The 12,394-nt window shown below is 42.2% G+C and overlaps 1 protein-coding gene across 2 annotated transcripts in view; it reads right to left on the reverse strand.

Annotated features, from left to right (window-relative positions):
* Positions 1 to 8,306: 8,306 nt before the first annotated feature.
* Positions 8,307 to 12,394, reverse strand: part of gal3st3 (galactose-3-O-sulfotransferase 3) — a 40,405-nt gene continuing 36,317 nt past the window's right edge. For both annotated transcript variants that reach the window (XM_074623834.1, XM_074623835.1), the window contains exon 3: positions 8,307 to 11,635. In XM_074623834.1, coding sequence (XP_074479935.1) covers positions 10,312 to 11,635 — 1,324 coding nt within the window. In that variant the 3' untranslated portion in view covers positions 8,307 to 10,311. The remainder of the gene's footprint in view (positions 11,636 to 12,394) is intronic.

A 12,394-nucleotide genomic window follows, 5' to 3' on the forward strand; every position in this document is an offset into this window, starting at 1 on the left:
ACAGCAGGGAAATTAGCAGTGTTACAGCAGCAAAGGGACACTGCAAACAACAAGAGGCATCAGTAAAACACAGAACAAGATAAACAATAAAGATATGAAAAATAAGACATAATAATAGATAAAGCAAAATATGAAAGATATATGCGTAGGCTCTGTTTTCAGACTTTAAGAAATCCAGCCGTGACGGGAGACTTTGGCCAGTCACAGGTCATTTCAGAGAGAGAGAGAGCGTTGCTATTGGCTGTTCATTCAACCGAGGCAGCTGTCAATCACTCGTGAACTCCAATCAAACGGTCAAACTAGGCAGCGCTGATCAAATATGAATCAATATTCTGTTACTGTTATGCCTATTTCTCACCTCGAGAAAATTTGTGACCCGGCAGCCATGTGGAGATCAGTTGAGGAAATACTAAGCACCGCCCACCAGCCGGAGCAAAAACATTTGAGGTGAGAAATAGGCATTACAGTAACAGAATATTGATTCATATTTGATCAGCGCTGCCTAGTTTGACCATTTGATCAGAGTTTGCGAGTGATTGACAGCTACTCAGAGACGGCAAGACTCCAGATCAGCTCTGATTGGTTGTTTTCCTCCCTTCTGTGAAATTTTGTAGATGCCATTAGGAGCACCAGAGGATTTCAGATTACCTGTCTCATGCACTACTGTCAGGATATAGTGACCGATTTACAAAAATATTTTTTTAATCATATTTGCTTTAATCCTACCTACTGCTGCTTTAATGTCCAACTCCCACATTGTAAAATGTCTTGCTTTCTATAATATCTACGGATCCCCTGAAGGGTCATACAGTGGGAAGTTTTGTGTTCCTTTGCAATACTTTTGCATTCCCCCAGTTAGTGTGTTGGTCCAGTCCAGTTATAATATGCTGCCAGTTTAGGGAAACGCTCTGCAGATGGTACAGAGAGGAGAGATGATGCGACACTTTACATTAATTGGTCGTTACTCCTTTCAAAAGGATGAGAGTGTGGATACGGTTATTGCTTGGCCAACATTTGTGGTTGAATCTATGATGCTTATGGCAGCAGTAGCTGTGCTGCGACTACTCTTTACTGCTCCTATTAGCATTAGCCAAGAAGCCACACGGGAGTAGCTTCAATACAACGCCATGATGTGCAAACATACAACCCCGGCTTGTAGTTAGCGTTACACCCATTATAAACTAATGTGTCACAGCCATAATCGTAACAACCAAAGCACAGCAACAATCGCAGAGAAAGCAACAGCCAAGGCTACATCTTCCCATGGGCTGTAGTCCTAATCACAGCGACAGCCTGTCTCAATTAGTGTCACACCCACCTGCACACCTGTTATCAATTCCCTCAACAGCATATATACAAGTTCTTGAGCTATTGTTCCTGGACAAATTGTTTGTCATGACATCCAAGTTGTATAGTTTTAGCTTTCTTGTCCTCTTATCCTGTCTTTTGCCTACTTGCATATTCTGTTTTAAACATGATTGCCTGATCTGTTGCTGTCCTCTGCCTTTTCTTTTTGTGTTTGACCAAGTAAACCTTGTTTTTATCTCACCTGTTCTGTCTTAGAGACATGCTTATGAGTCCACACTGTCTTACTGAGAAAGACTGATGTTCAAGCAAGTAAAACTATGGTTGAGAACTCAATTAGAGGTTATGGTTAGTGTATGTTTCATTGAGACACTAAAGTGTTTTACCTAATTGCACAATTTTACCTAATTGACACAAAAATGTCAAGGAAACAGGTAGAGCTGCAACGATTAATCGAATAGTTGTCAACTATTAAATTAATCGCCAACTATTTTGATAATTGATTAATCGGTTTGAGTATTTTTTTTTTTAAGTAGAATTTCTCTGATTCCAGCTTCTTAAATGTAAATATTTTCTGGTTTCTTTACTCCTCTATGACAGTAAACTGAATATCTTTGAGTTGTGGACAAAACAAGACATTTAAGGACGTTGTCTTGAGCTTTGGGAAACACTGATCGCCATTTTTCACTTTTTTCTGACATTTTATAAACCAAACAACTTATCGATTATTCGAGAAAATAATCTTACAAACAACATACTATACTATGTCTATTTTGTCAACAGACTATGGCTTTTTTTTTAAAAAACATTTCGACATACACTATGACTTTTTTTATATTTTTCGACATACTATACTTTTATTTTTTAATTTTTTTCGGCATACAATAATATCACTTTTTTTTCTCGACATACTATACTATGACTTTTTAAGTTGGTTCAACGTATTAGGATTAGATCGACAATAAATAATCGTTAGTTGTAGCCCTAGAAACAGGAGCAATAATCTAAATTGTAGAGAAAATTAATGGCAAAGAAGGTGTTCAAATGTATGGCTCGGCTGAAGTTGGACAGTCATTAGCATGAGCTGACGAAAAGTTCAGCTACCTCCTCTTGCTTTTCCCTCTGAACTTCCGTACTTTTAATTCAGCCTGGAACAACTGCGGCTCTTTTGGCTTCTCCAGTCACTCACTCAATTATATAATTTCCGCCTCAGAGAAACACATGTAAAACTATAAATTCCTCCTCTGTAGACAAGAGGGCGAAAGCAAGAACAAATGGTAGATCCGATGTCGTTGTGGCACCTCTGAGCCCAGCGGAGCAGGTTATTCAGAGACGGGATGAATGCACATTATCAGGGATAAGCTGCTCTAACAGCCCACCCAGCCAGCCTCCTGCGCTCCTGCATTGTTCCAACACGGTCTGACTCACAAAAGGCAAAAATACATCGAAACCTTGGTGCTGCTGCTGTGCCTCCTTGCTCTCTGTGACTCACAAAGCTGGACTACATTTAGCCTGCAACATCCGTCGCCAACACAACCTGACGAAAGAGCTGGAGAGCATCCTCCTTCTGAAATGTTAAAGCAGTGGTTGGTAACAGGTAGAAATTAAAATATTATGAAAAGATACATGACATTATGAAGAGACACCTTAGGAATTTGGTGGTAGGCTTGGTTGATATTGATCATCACAGAGAGCAGTTGAACAAGCACATTTCCACATATTGTTACGGCCCTCGGTATCTGATACCGACGCACAAGTGTCTATATGAGACGCACCAGGCTTTCAAGCAACTCCAATGTAAATCCAATATTAGATGCTCAGAGCAACTGCTCCGGAAGTCAGGTGGCGTAGTATAAAGGGCGACAAACGCTGCGTAGGGAGGAGGTCGAGGTGGATGGTTGGGTCAAAAAACATCAGATTTTTGCCCAGGAGACTGGTGTTTGTACTCCTTGTGAAACCAGAAGTCAACATTGATTTATTTGTATCAGAACTTAGGCACTTACGTTACGCCAGTTCCTTTTGTTTTTAACCCACGATCTTTTCCTAAACCTAACTGAGTAGTTTTGTTGCCTAAATCTAACCAAGTTGTTTCCTGTGAAGACTGAAGTTGATTTTGAAAAGACTGTATGCGTGAAGCGTAAATTGACACGTTTTGCTGGACATTTGTCGTAAAAGGCACGAAAAATAAGGATTAACTTTTCGTAAGATGTTGTACGAACCGTTGTATGAGGATACGTTGTTAAAGTAACTTATGTCACATATGTAGGTTACATAAGTTAAGTTACGTAACAAACAAATTACTTATAACTTACTTATTTTCAACCAAACCACGATATTTTACTAAACCTTACCAAGTAGTTTTGTTGCCTAAAATTAAGTGACGCCAAGCGTCTGTGACGAGTTGGGAATGAGTACGGGTTGGCATTTCAAGTAACGAGCGATGTCCTTGACAAAAAACTTTCAGAAGAAACACATCAACAAGCCATTCCTTTGCGAACGTTTTATTTTCTTTTAAACTTTGTTATAATTCTGTTTAGCATCTCAAAAAGTCATTCAGTGGCCAAATTCACTCTGTGGCTATTAGAACTGATGTTAACATATCTAACCCCAGTGCCGTGATTTCTTCCTGTGATTACAGCGACGTGAGTCGCAGAGCTGGAGTACATAACGGCTGGAAATGCACTTTCTCCTCGATGATGAAAAGGTGCTTGACATTTTAGGCCCAATCACAGTGCAATCAAGGCAAAGCACTTGAGTTAAGCTATGGCAATTTACCCAGAGTTCCACTTGGGCGCTATCAAACGAATAATCCTATAAATTGCTGCACAGAACAGCATGTCCACCACACATAAATACATGGTTATGGAATTAATGAAATCCATTGTAGTGGTGTGTTCGTTGCGTTGTTTGAGGTCTCATTTTGCTTTTGCATCACAAGGGAATTTGTTTGTTTGTATCTGAAAGGCCCTTATGTGCATGTGTAAAAGCCTATTTATACATTAACAAGAGATTTAATGTGTTTGAGTGCTTGATGCACCGTAGTGTGTTTGTTTATGTGTTATTAGGGAGTTCAATGTGATCCTGTGAGTGCATGTAGCCTGATATCCCAATGAGTGGCCATTTTGTTGCCCACCCTATTATTCTCTCTGACAATCTTGTTAGCTGTTTTCTGTGTAGGGAGGGTTTACTTCAGCTCTAATGCTACATTCGTGTGATGCAGCAACTTGTCCACACCAAAAAACAACTCCAGTGTAATTTACACATTACCTAAATACTTCCTGTTGTGCTACGTTATGTTGTATAATATGCAGAATTTGTCATAAAAAGTGTGCATTTCTGAATTTCGATTTAATTAGGGTTTACTTATTTTGAATAAAGAACTTTTTTAGTTGCTTTTCAGACCTGTAGGCTATGTAGCGCCAAGTTTAATATATCAGAACAGCAAAATACAAGATTTCCAGATGTAATTGCTGACAGTTTATGTTTTTTACAAGCATATTGAATACCTGCTTGTTGTATTTACTGTAATCAGAACCCCATCTTATCTTAATAATATAGCTATATTTCCTAAAAGTGGATACTAGTAGAAGGGAAAGCATAGCATTCCCTCTCCTACTTCTCAGACTTCAGAGAGGTTACATAAACTACTAGTTTTTGCTAGTTCTGCTTTATGTCTGTAAACAAGATTAAAACCTGGTTACTTTCCGCAAGGACGGTCGCATGGACACAAGCTGAATCGTTTCTCCGCCCATCTGCGTCTGCGTAGTTCGAAAAATGTGGATGTGCACGGACCATGGATGTATAAAGAGGACTGGATACAGCATTGGCGGCGGGCTCCCATTCATTCCTATGAGAGTTGCTCAGTGGCGCATGAAGCAAAAATGGTGTTCACTGCTGGGGTGCCCTTAAGCAAGGCATCGGACCCCCGAGTAAACTTTACTGTCTGCTATGCTGTGTACAAAAAAAAACAATGCACAATGCATTTACATTTACATGTGAATTTCACATGTCAGAGATGCTCAGAAAAGTAGAAATATCAGAATTGAGAAAAGCGTCATCAGCGGAACCAAGCGTCATATGGTTTATTTTAAATTTTTTAATCTTTCTTAATTTTTACATTGTTGATTAGTATCGGCCTTGTAGTGTTGTCAAAAGCATCTCTGCACAGCTCCTGACACGCAGATGCAAGTTTGTTTCAGTAGAAACAGGAAATAAAGTAAATTAAACTTGTTAATTGTCTTTCTTTCCAGTTGCTATCAGTTACTGTAATGATGCTTATGATTAGAACTATGATTATATGAAAGATAAGAGCAACAAAAAGCAGCAAAGATGTGAGAGAAAAAATGGAAAAAGGTGCCGAGGCAGCCGGTCCGGAGGGCCACCTCGCTGCAGGCGGCCGCCATGGCAACAGCAGGCCATAATGACAGACAGGCGGAGGGGGACACAGCATCATGATTGCTTCAATCACAGTCATATCAAACACACTGCTTTGCATTTTGTTTTTGTCCCTGTGAGAAGCAATTTGTTCATTCATTTAGTCGGGCGTGCTGGATGGAGGTAATTTCAAACGACTGATTGCAGGCTGAAAAGTCTGGTTTTGGTCTTCAGGGAAATAGGAACCATTTACAATCTGAATCTTAATTGAGCAACTGTCGCTGTGTGTTATGTATCGCCGCTGATGAAGAGCGCGTGTTTGTGCATTGCTCTAATATGCTGAATAATTCAAGTCAGCACATATCTGAATAAATCTGCATTGAGGAGAGAAGTGAATGGCAGAGACAAAAACGTGTCCACTCGCAGATGAATTGAAATCATTCAAACTTTATTCGTCACGTTCACCCTCCACCATTTCAAAACTTTGGGGCCCCTAGCTCTGATTGTCATTAGCCGTTTGTTCAGAGCCCCGTCACCCACCCAAACTCTTCCTAACAATCACCAAAATGGGAAAAACTTGTCTCCTTCTTCACAGTTCAAAGATAAGTCCATAAACAGAAAATGGAAATAAAAGATGAGCAAAATACAGTCAGAGTACCATCGCCACTTTCACCCGATGTCAATGAACGTTTTCCTTCACTTCCCTGCAACATAAAGGCTCAGCAGACACAAAAAAAATTTATCCGACACCAGAAGAATTTCATTTTCTAGTAAAACGAAAATAAAAAACAACAGCTTTGCGACGTCGCTCTAAACAAAATGAAGAAGGGGCAAGTAATGTGAAGATGATGAGATTTTTAGCTTGCTGTTATTCACAAACCCCTCTGGCAAAAGAAGAATAGCCGACACTTTAGACACGACAGCATGACCATTACTGAAACTCTCCCACAAGAAGCAGAACAACTGGGCGAACGACTCGTACAATCAAAACAGCACTTAGAGAGACTCACAGCCACGGAGAGATGGATCATAAATGAACACTTCAGGGGAAATAAAAACAGATTCTTCATTTTGCTTCCAGTCAGACACAGACATGGGAGGAAACGCATTTTCAAATACCCATTTTGATCGTACTTTTTAGTTTATTTGCCTTTGGCAGACAGTTTATTTATTACCACAGGAATGTACCGACAGTACCTGAACTCCATATTAACCTTAAAAGTCAAGTTTTGTGCCAATGCTTATGGAGACCTAAAGTGTACAAAATTAAACTAATATATAAGAAATAAATTACAATTCAGCACTTTGGGTCTCCGTAAATGCTTAATTAGTGACAAACACATAAATTCTGTGTTTTATTTTTATTTTACAGCAGCAGGTTGAAGCATTTCAGGAGTTTCATTTAAAGCTAAAATGCTTTGTTTCACATTTACTAATTAAAATATAGTTTAAGATCAGCATTATCAGCAATGTGATTTAATGTATAAGGCTGGCGATATTCTAAATTTCTCCTATTGTCAACAAATCCCATGAAACGACCAAAAACTGTAATGAATTGATCCCAAAATCCCCACAAAACCTTTTATAAACCATAGACTGTATGAAATATGGACATAGTCTCCGTGACGTCACCCCATAGGTCTCTGAAGAGGGTGGCTCCAGCCTTCGTCATCTTGGCAGCGACGACCACGCCCTCATTATGCCCAACTTTAAGCCTAAATATAATTTAAACAGGTGAGTTATATAAAAATTCAACCCCTGTACAGTCATAAAAGGGAAATCAGCTATAGAGACCAAAACCGTTTTTTTTGTACCAAGCTGTAAACATGTTTATTTCTGCTGTAAAGTTGGGCATTTTAACATGGGGGTCTATGGGGATGGACTCGCTTTTGGAGCCAGCCTCAAGTGGCCATTCAAGGAACTGCAGTTTTTGGCACTTCTGTGTTTGCTTCACTGCTCAGCACCGTAGGTCGCCGCTTGTTTTAAAAACACATCGATGTGTCAGGCTGGTGCACTGGGTGACATGCTCCATCATTCCGACAAACAGGGGCACTGTAGTTTATTTTTAATCCAACATACACCGTCCTGCTGCTGGAAATAGACACTATTAAATGTGTATTCATCCACAGCTGAAAATAGTCCCCAACAAACGCACCATTTCTTCTGTTTTGAGTGATAGCTGCTAAAAAACGACAGTGCCTAGCTGTTTTAGAGAATTACTGAGCCTTTTTTTAAAGAATAAATCCATATATTTATGACCCGTTTTTTAAGGATTTACAGCAGGAACCAATGCGCTTGAAGCTGGACGGGAAAGTTGGCAGACAGACTTACACATTGTTAGTTTTGGTCTTTTTGTGGGATTTGTTAACAGTAAGAAAAGTGTAGAAAAAGACCAGCCTTATCCTTTAAAGTGAATTTTCGCAGTGTTTGTACCTAGAAGAAATATTACACATATCCGAACACATTTCAAAAACCTGTAAATAAATAAAAAAAACGCTGTGCAGCTCGTGCTTTCAAAGCTGAGGTTCCCCGGTACGTTCGGATAAGCACACTTTGAATTAAAATATTCACAGCCACTTCATAAAACTGTTTATCCTCTACTCATGTCTGTTTTCCGCCCGCTCCAACCACAAAAGCTTTGTGTGGTTGAGCACTTAAGCACTGCAGAATGAAAGATTAATTTTAAAGCGACTACACTTGTTTCAATGTGCGGTTTTTCCGAAGTGGTCTTTGTAGTTTTGCATTATGTAGAGCATGTATAGAATTAATTCTTCATATCATTTCTACATGCCTTGTTCCACCTCAGTGGTACGCTGAACATGTGAAGGATTTTATCCAGTGATTCATGAAAAATAACAGTTAAAAATACAGTAAAAGGACTCTTTAAATCCCGATAATAAATAATACATAGTTTCGATAAATCTCATACACATTATTTCCTTTTGTTGCCATGCCAACATGGCTGGCCTTGGGGGGAAAAAAATACAACATGAAGCCGAGAGAGCCGCTTCCTGGCTCACACACACTCCCGCATATACACACAGACATCCTTCCTCCGCCCCCCAGTTACTTAGCAGTGTCCTGCTGATCACTGGAGGAATAAAAAGAACATAAATGACACATTAAATATGAGCAGAATGGATTAAAAATGGATCACAGCTGAGATAAGGGATGACATTTTAAGATCACAGCCAAACCAGCCGGCCCACCAGCCTAACGAGACTTTAAGCATCCCACACCGATGCTCTCGCTTTGTCCTCCCACGTTTCCCAAGTGCAGAATGAGCCACTTTCGCCCGGTCCTTGTATTCCTAATGAAAATGTACGGCCGTGTAACCCAAGAACATGGGCCATAGGAGGGCCGCAAGAGGAGACGATTAAATATTCAAACACTGCGACCCACAGGCCTCAAGTCTTTGTCCAAGTTGTTTTTCGTTTTTGTTTGTGCCAGTGTGCGCGGTGTGGGGTTGCTGGTAGGTTATTAAATCCATGCCTTTCGTATAGGCGATCTTATTGCAACAAGATTACAAAACAAAACCCCACATCCAGAAACCCAGAAAGTCTCTACGATGCACAATCTCAGCTGGTGGTCCGAGGTCGACTGCGATCAGAGGTGAACCGGGGGTTGAAGAAAACAAGATGTCGGCGCTGCTCTTTGGGTTAAGAGTGCGACCGGAGGGTAGCAGCAGGGATGAGGGGATGGAGGATGGAGAGGACGAAGCCAAAGAGGTCAAAAGCTGAAGAGAAACAGGCTTGATTTGTGTGTTCGGTCTCTGTGTGAGTCATAGCGATAATGGCTGGCCAAACTGCGCATCCAGTCTTTAGGCTCTGTATAAGGTCTCTTTATCTGTCTGGCTTTTTAACCCCCCTCCCTCCATTGCTTTTGGCTCTAAAATTTGTAAGAGCAGCAGCAGAAGAAGAAGAAGAAGAAGAAGAAGAAGAGAAGTTGATTGTGCTGTTGTATTAATGGTTGGAGGTGATCTCAATGTCTGTCTGGCCTCTTAGGAGGCTCTTTGGACGCCTGACAGCTGATCCCTTTATGTCATTATGTCTCTCTCAAGGACTTTAAGTGGCATATGTTAGGGAGAGAGAGCCAGAGAGAGGGCTCGAGAAACAGGGAATGAAAGCAAGTAACATGATACTATACCAGTGTGATACACACATTGCCTACTCTGTGCCTCACAATAGGCCCGATATCGCCACTTCCCCATTGAGTCCCAGTCGCACATAACAGATTTGCTTCAAAGAACCACTTTCACCTAAAACCCTCTCCCATCCGCTGTTGCCGGGTGTGCAAAGGCGTGCAACTGAGCCGAGTCCCAGTGTAGATTTCTCCCGCCCTTGTGTCTGCCAACCCTGATACTGTTTCACAGACCAGAGAGGGGAGAGATTCAAGTTCAGCTCCAGATATGTCTTACCTGCCTTTTTTTTCTTCATTTATTTTTAGCCCAAACTCTGTCTAGAAGGGACAGGAGAGACATTGATTCAAGAACAACCCAGACTTTTTTCCCAAAGACACCCTTGTTTCCAACACCAACTTCTTATACCCAACACCCCACCAACCAATCACCATTGTCTCAAGGGTCAGGGTATGATTGCAGTTTTTTGGGCACTCAGATTATATTCCAGTCTCTTATTTTTCAGTCTGTGAGGATTTAGGCGTTAACTTTGTGGTCCGACCTTGAGTTCCTGCAGCAGGTTTTGAGGTGGAGGTGGACCCTGTCCCTGATGCAGGGCCTGGGGCTCCAGGGGGCATTTGGCTGCGTTGCACTTGAAGATGCCGAGGCAGGGTTGTGCGTACGGGCTGTTGGAGGGGATGCGACTGCTGTGGTGGCCGGAGCTGGTAACTTCGGCGGTAGTGCAGCGATTGGGAACGCAGGAGCACCCGTGTGTACTGGACCTCTGGCATGATGAGCTTGAGGCAGAGCTCCTGGGCCTGGCTCGAGAACCCACGGCTGAGATTCACCGGGAGGTCGTAGCCCACAATGTCGACTTTTCCACTAGGCTGCCAGGGGCGGAGATCCTTGTTTTTGATCTGCGCGGCTGATCGGAGAAGCGGCATCCGCCCACTGAAGCAGCTTTTCATTAACCTTTCCTGGGCTCGCCGAAGGAGCCGCACCTCCCTCGCTACACAGGCCGGACCCAGAGCTGTCAGTTGGCGCCACAAAGAGGCGTTGAAGTAGTCGTAAAGACGTGCATCTAAGGAATTCCAGGCACGGATCTTTGAAGAAAGGCCCGGTGTCAGGCTCCGCTTTGAGCTCGACGTCCGCATGTTGAGTTTAACGTACAGAATGTCATCCAGATCCCAAGAGAGGAGATGGCGAAGGAGAACCAGCGACTCATCAAAGTACTCGGAAATCATCACCAGGGGGAAAACTCGCTCCACCTCAGCCACAAAGGCCCGTGCATACGCCACATCTGTCGCTGGGCGATCCTTGTCTCCGCCCAAGTCGAAGGTCAAGGTGTTATGTGCATACATGGAGTCCTTCTCTTCTGCTCGGTAGTAGTGCCAAGGCTCCGCAAAAAACGCCTCCAGGGAGCCATTGGGGACCCTCTTGAAGCTCTGACAGTACTGGTTGTAGTAACTGAACAAGGATTCAAACATGGAGCCTGGCTCTCTCAGGATCGTGATATACACTGTGTTGTTGGGCATCAGGCGCCGCAGCTCCGCCTTGTTGAAGCGCAGATGGCTGGTGATGATGTCCGGCGGTAGCGTGTGCGGGTGGACAAATTGAGAGGTGAAGGAGCGCGGGTAGCAGAACTGGTGGCCGCAGGCCTGCACGGGCAACGCCACCGTGAGGTTGTTGCGTTCCGCAAAGCGGAAAAGCAGGTTCTGCATGGTGCTGCTGGCCGTCTTGTGGGTCTTGAGGAAGGCCACATTGGTGTGCTTCGGTTTCAGGCCCGGGGCAGGGTGGGAACGAAGGGCAGGACAACTGAGGTGCAAGGCCTCCATGGTCCTGGAGAAAAAAAAGAAAGTGTAATCATTTATTTGAAGCTCCATTAGCTCCAGAAAAAAAAGAGCAGCTACTCCAAATAATTTGGTGACATTAGAGACATAATTGCAGATAATAACTGGGCAGATAATGGAGGAGACTGAGGTGTAGGACAGGGCAGATGAACAACAGCCAAGTAGAAATCAGAGTACATGTGGGGGATTGAAATGAGAGGAGAGAGGAGAAAAGAGGGCAGACGTAGGGTAAAACCACTAGAGGACAGGAGTATCAGAAACTGAGAGTTTGTGTCTGCACTGTTTGTAGTGCATACTATGGCTGGGTGATATATCAAAATTTTAATTAATTGACTTTCAGTGTGAGGGATGAACATAATTTGTTAGCCTTTTTCGAAATTTGCATTGTTTTGATCTGTCATTTATATTTCTTTCCCTACTGTGAAAGTGTATGCATTGTTATTAGGAAAAATATTCTTATTATCAGGATAATGATTTCAGCCCTACTACATACTAATACAAATGTTTGCATGTGCAGTGTGATCGGGAAAATGTTAAACAAGTCACAAAAGGACCTAACTTAAAAATTAAAGAGGACCTATCATGCTTTTTTTCAGGTGCATAATTGTATTTTTGGTTTATACTAGAAAAGAACATGTTTAATGTGCTTTAATGATCAAAAAACACATTATTTTTCTCATACTGGCTGTGCTGCAGCACTTCTTTTCACCCTCTGTCTGAAACAGAGGGTATAAAGCCCAGTCTGCTC

The sequence above is a fragment of the Sebastes fasciatus genome, chromosome 22 (assembly GCF_043250625.1).
Source record: "Sebastes fasciatus isolate fSebFas1 chromosome 22, fSebFas1.pri, whole genome shotgun sequence".
Taxonomy (NCBI): domain Eukaryota; kingdom Metazoa; phylum Chordata; class Actinopteri; order Perciformes; family Sebastidae; genus Sebastes; species Sebastes fasciatus.